Source organism: Scyliorhinus torazame, chromosome 26, assembly GCF_047496885.1.
Source record: "Scyliorhinus torazame isolate Kashiwa2021f chromosome 26, sScyTor2.1, whole genome shotgun sequence".
In the NCBI taxonomy this organism is placed as follows: Eukaryota; Metazoa; Chordata; class Chondrichthyes; order Carcharhiniformes; family Scyliorhinidae; genus Scyliorhinus; species Scyliorhinus torazame.
Window position 1 is genome coordinate 33,350,858 of NC_092732.1, and position 6,007 is coordinate 33,356,864.

The window sequence follows — 6,007 nt, forward strand, 5'->3', positions numbered from 1 at the left end:
AGACAACGCTAAACGCCGAGCGAGATCGCACCTTCACATTTTTTACAACAGGGTGAAATCGAAGTTTCAAAAAACGTGCATTGCTTATATATATATATATATATATGCATGTATATATATTTTTTAAAAGAGCAATTTTAAATACACTTTTATAATATGTACAAGCTCCCACATCCATCTGGTCCGGCATTTTCGCTTGCTTGAAACAAATCGCAGCCTGCTCGCCAAGCCGCCACGCGGGGGAGTCGGGAGCGGGGGGGGGGGGGGGGGGGGCTAAATTATAACTCGCGACTGGCTGAGGGAGACATCAATCTGCACATGAGAGCAGCGTCCCCATCAAACACTCCCAGGACAGGTACAGCACGGGGTTAGATACAGAGTAAAGCTCCCTCTACACTGTCCCCATCAAACACTCCCAGGACAGGTACAGCACGGGGTTAGATACAGAGTAAAGCTCCCTCTGCACCGTCCCCATCAAACACTCCCAGGACAGGTACAGCACGGGGTTAGATACAGAGTAAAGCTCCCTCTACACTGTCCCCATCAAACACTCCCAGGACAGGTACAGCACGGGGTTAGATACAGAGTAAAGCTCCCTCTACACTGTCCCTATCAAACACTCCCAGGACAGGTACAGCACGGGGTTAGATACAGAGTAAAGCTCCCCCTGCACTGAGCCCATCAAACACTCCCAGGACAGGTACAGCACGGGGTTAGATACAGAGTAAAGCTCCCTCTACACCGTCCCCATCAAACACCCCCAGGACGGGTACAGCACGGGGTTAGATACAGAGTAAATCTCCCTCTACACTGTCCCCATCAAACACTCCCAGGACAGGTACAGCACGGGGTTAGATACAGAGTAAATCTCCCTCTACACCGTCCCCATCAAACACTCCCAGGACAGGTACAGCACGGGGTTAGATACAGAGTAAAGCTCCCTCTATTACTGTCCCCATCAAACATTCCCGGGACAGGGTACAGCACGGGGTTAGATACAGAGTAAAGCTCCCCCTACACTGTCCCCATCAAACACTCCCAGGACAGGTACAGCACGGGGTTAGATACAGAGTAAAGCTCCCTCTACACTGTCCCCATCAACACTCCCAGGACAGGTACAGCACGGGTTAGATACAGAGTAAAGCTCCCTCTACACTGTCCCCATCAAACACTCCCAGGACAGGTACAGCACGGGGGTTAGATACAGAGTAAAGCTCCCTCTGCACTGTCCCCATGCAAACACTCCCAGGACAGGTACAGCACGGGGTTAGATACAGAGTAAAGCTCCCTCTACACCGTCCCCATCAAACACTCCCAGGACAGGGTACACCACGGGGTTAGATACAGAGTAAAGCGCCCTCTGCACTGTCCCCATCAAACACTCCCAGGACAGGTACACCACGGGGTTAGATACAGAGTAAAGCGCCCTCTGCACTGTCCCCATCAAACACTCCCAGGACAGGTACAGCACGGGGTTAGATACAGAGTAAAGCTCCCTCTACACCGTCCCCATCAAACACTCCCAGGACAGGTACACCACGGGGTTAGATACAGAGTAAAGCTCCTCTACACTGTCCTCATCAAACACTCCCGGGACAGGTACAGCACGGGGTTAGATCCAGAGTAAAGCTCCCTCTACACTGTCCCCATCAAACACTCCCAGGACAGGTACAGCACGGGGTTAGATACAGAGTAAAGCTCCCTCTACACTGTCCTCATCAAACACTCCCGGGACAGGTACAGCACGGGGTTAGATACAGAGTAAAGCTCCCTCTACACTGTCCCCATCAAACACTCCCAGGACAGGTACAGCACGGGGTTAAGATACAGAGTAAAGGTATGTTTTTTTTTTTTTTTGGTTCATTGGGCTCCAGGACAGGGTACTGCACGGGGGTTAGATACAGAGTAAAGCTCCTCTACACTGTCCCATCAAACAACACCCAGGACAGGTACAGCACGGGGTTAGATACAGAGTAAAGCTCCCTCCACTGTCCCCATCAAACACCCCCAGGACAGGTACAGCACGGGGTTAGATACAGAGTAAAGCTCCCTTCTACACTGTCCCCATCAAACACTCCCAGGACAGGTACAGCACGGGGTTAGATACAGAGTAAAGCTCCCTCTACACTGTCCCCATCAAACACTCCCAGGACAGGTACAGCACGGGGTTAGATACAGAGTAAAGCTCCCTCTACACTGTCCCCATCAAACACTCCCAGGACAGGTACAGCACGGGGTTAGATACAGAGTAAAGCTCCCTCTACACTGTCCCCATCAAACACTCCCAGGACAGGTACAGCACGGGGTCAGATACAGAGTAAAGCTCCCTCTACACTGTCCCCAACAAACACTCCCAGGACAGGTACAGCACGGGGTTAGATACAGAGTAAAGCTCCCTCTACACTGTCCCCATCAAACACTCCCAGGACAGGTACAGCACGGGGTTAGATACAGAGTAAAGCTCCCTCTACACTGTCCCCGTCAAACACTCCCAGGACAGGTACAGCACAGGGTTAGATACAGAGTAAAGCTCCCTCTACACTGTCCCCATCAAACACTCCCAGGACAGGTACAGCACGGGGTTAGATACAGAGTAAAGCTCCCTCTACACTGTCCCCATCAAACACTCCCAGGACAGGTACAGCACGGGTTAGATACAGAGTAAAGCTCCCTCTACACTGTCCCCATCAAACACTCCCAGGACAGGTACAGCACGGGGTTAGATACAGAGTAAAGCTCCCTCTACATTGTCTCCATCAAACACTCCCAGGACAGGTACAGCACGGGGTTAGATACAGAGTAAAGCTCCCTCTACACTGTCCCCATCAACACTCCCAGGACAGGGACAGCACGGGGTTAGATACAGAGTAAAGCTCCCTCTACACTGTCCCCATCAAACACTCCCAGGACAGGTACAGCACGGGGTCAGATACAGAGTAAAGCTCCCTCTACACTGTCCCCAACAAACACTCCCAGGACAGGTACAGCACGGGGTTAGATACAGAGTAAAGCTCCCTCTACACTGTCCCCATCAAACACTCCCAGGACAGGTACAGCACGAGGTTAGATACAGAGCAAAGCTCCCTCTACACTGTCCCCATCAAACACTCCCAGGACAGGTACAGCACGGGGTTAGATACAGAGTAAAGCTCCTCTACAATGTCCCCATCAAAACACTCCCAGGATAGGTACAGCACGGGGTTAGATACAGAGTAAAGCTCCCTCTACACTGTCCCCATCAAACACCCCTGGCACATTTACAGCACGGGGTTAGATACAGAGTAATGCTCCCTCTACACTGTCCCCATCAAAACACTCCCAGGACAGGTACAGCACGGGGTTAGATACAGAGTAAAGCTCCCTCTACACTGTCCCCATCAAACACTCCCAGGGCAGGTACAGCACGGGGTTAGATACAGAGTAAAGCTCCCTCTACACTGTCCCCCATCAAACACTCCCAGGAGATTCCCCCACCCCCCCGTTTCATGCGAAAGCCCTCATTCCCTCGCGTCCCTACGGGAGGCATATTTTTTTTTTTTTTTTTAAACAAAAAAATTAACAAATCTCTCGCGTGCAGAGGTTGCGATTTTTTGGCAGCGCCCCCACAATCCCCGCCCCCCCCCCCCCCTACCGCGAGGTCCAGGGAAGATGGGGGGGGGGATGGGTAATACCCGACGGGACGCGATCGTCGCAGGTATTGTTCCTGTCCGCCCCACGCCTGCTTCGGTCACGGGTCCACGTGCGTGTGTGGGGGTGGGGGGGGGGGGGTGGTGAACCGGCGCACGCAGTCTCGCCTGGATGCAGAGGTTAGCAAGTCCGCCCGGCAGTCGGGATGGTGTGGAAAAACAGTTGCCGTCGAGAGAGACCCCCCCGCCCCCAGCCCCTCTCCCCCGCCTCTCGGGCTCGGGGCGATTCACATGATGCCGTTGGTCAGGTACTGGAAGCCGTCGTACAGTTTGGTGGTGAGCGAGCGCATGCTGCCGTCCACCATCTGCTCGATGAGGCCCTGGAGCTGCTCTTCGGTCAGATTCATGTGGAAACGTTCCTTCAGGTGCCTGATGGTGCCCGATCCGTGAAAACAGGGCAGCTGCGAGCCTGCGGGGCGAGGGAGAAGAGCGTGTTTCGGCAACAAGGGAGGGGAGAGACAAAAAGAAAAACGCTCCTTTAAGATGCTGAAAGAGATTAACAGTCTCCGCGTGTTATCGGAGCGGACGATCACCGCGCACATCGACGTACGAGGAACGGTTGGGAATTCAGAACCGTGGGGGGTTGGCGCACTGCCGATTCTCTTCAAATTGGACCCATCCAAGCCTCTCTCACAGCCTCGGTTTTAACGTCTCATCCCATAAGATAGTACTGACCCTCCGACAGTGCGGCGCTCCCTCAGTACTGACCCTCCGACAGTGCGGCGCTCCCTCAGTACTGACCCTCCGACAGTGCGGCGCTCCCTCAGTACTGACCCTCCGACAGTGCGGCGCTCCCTCAGAACTGACCCTCCGACAGTGCGGCACTCCCTCAGTACTGACCCTCCGACAGTGCGGCACTCCCTCAGTACTGACCCTCCCACAGTGCAGCGCTCCCTCAGTACTGACCCTCCGACAGTGCGGCGTTCCCTCAGTACTGACCCTCCGACAGTGCGGCGCTCCTCAGAACTGACCCTCCGACAGTGCGGCACTCCCTCAGTACTGACCCTCCGACAGTGCGGCGCTCCTCAGTACTGACCCCCCGACAATGCGGCACTTCCCTCAGTACTGACCCTCTGACAGTGCGGGTGCTCCTCCTCAGTACTGACCCCCCGACAATGCGGCGCTCCCTCAGTACTGACCCTCTGACAGTGCGGTGCTCCCTCAGTACTGACCCTCCGACAGTGCGGCGCTCCCTCAGTACTGACCCTCTGACAGTGCGGTGCTCCCTCAGTGCTGATCCTCCCACAGTGCGGCGCTCCCTCAGTACTGATCCTCCCACAGTGCAGCGCACCCTCAGTACACACCCTCCCACAGTGCGGCACTCCCTCAGTACACACCCTCCCACAGTGCGGCACTCCCTCAGTACTGTCCTTCCCACAGTGCAGCGCTCCCTCAGTACTGACCCTCCCACAGTGCGGTGCTCCCTCAGTACAGACCCTCCGACAGTGCGGCACTCCCTCAGTACTGACCCTCCCGACAGTGCGGCGCTCCCTCAGTACTGACCCCCCGACAATGCGGCCACTCCCTCAGTACTGACCCTCTGACAGTGCGGCTCTCCCTCAGTACTGACCCTCTGACAGTGCGGCGCTCCCTCAGTACTGACCCTCTGACAGTGCGGCACTCCCTCAGTACTGACCCCTCTGACAGTGCGGTGCTCCCTCAGTACTGACCCTCCCACAGTGCAGCGCTCCCTCAGTACTGACCCTCTGACAGTGCGGCGCTCCCTCAGTACTGTCCTTCCCACAGTGCAGCGCTCCCTCAGTACTGACCCTCCCACAGTGTGGCGCTCCCTCAGTACTGATCCCCCACAGTGCAGCGCTCCCTCAGTACTGACCCTCCCACAGTGTGGCGCTCCCTCAGTACTGACCCTCTGACAGTGCGGCACTCCCTCAGTACTGATCCCCCACAGTGCAGCGCTCCCTCAGTACTGACCCTCCCACAGTGCGGTGCTCCCTCAGTACAGACCCTCCCACAGTGCGGCGCTCCCTCAGTACTGACCCTCCCACAGTGCAGCGCTCCCTCAATACTGACCCTCCCACAGTGCGGCGCTCCCTCAGTACTGACTCTCCGACAGTGCGGCGCTCCCTCAGCACTGACCCTCCCACAGTGCGGCGCTCCCTCAGTACTGACCCTCCACAGTGCGGCGCTCCCTCAGTACTGACCTCCCACAGTGCGGCGCTCCCTCAGTACTGACCCTCTGACAGTGCGGCGCTCCCTCAGTACTGACCCTCCCACAGTGCGGCGCTCCCTCAGTACTGACCCTCCCACAGTGCGGCGCCTCCCTCAGTACTGACCCTCCCACAGTGCGGCGCTCCCTCGGT

General features: G+C 56.2%; 1 protein-coding gene across 1 annotated transcript in view; it reads right to left on the reverse strand.

Annotated features, from left to right (window-relative positions):
* Positions 1-1,989: 1,989 nt before the first annotated feature.
* Positions 1,990-6,007, reverse strand: part of pi4kb (phosphatidylinositol 4-kinase, catalytic, beta) — a gene marked incomplete at its 5' end in the record, with an annotated part of 6,694 nt that continues 2,676 nt past the window's right edge. Inside the window, 1 exon segment of the mRNA XM_072490498.1 lies at positions 1,990-4,330. Coding sequence (XP_072346599.1) covers positions 3,914-4,330 — 417 coding nt within the window.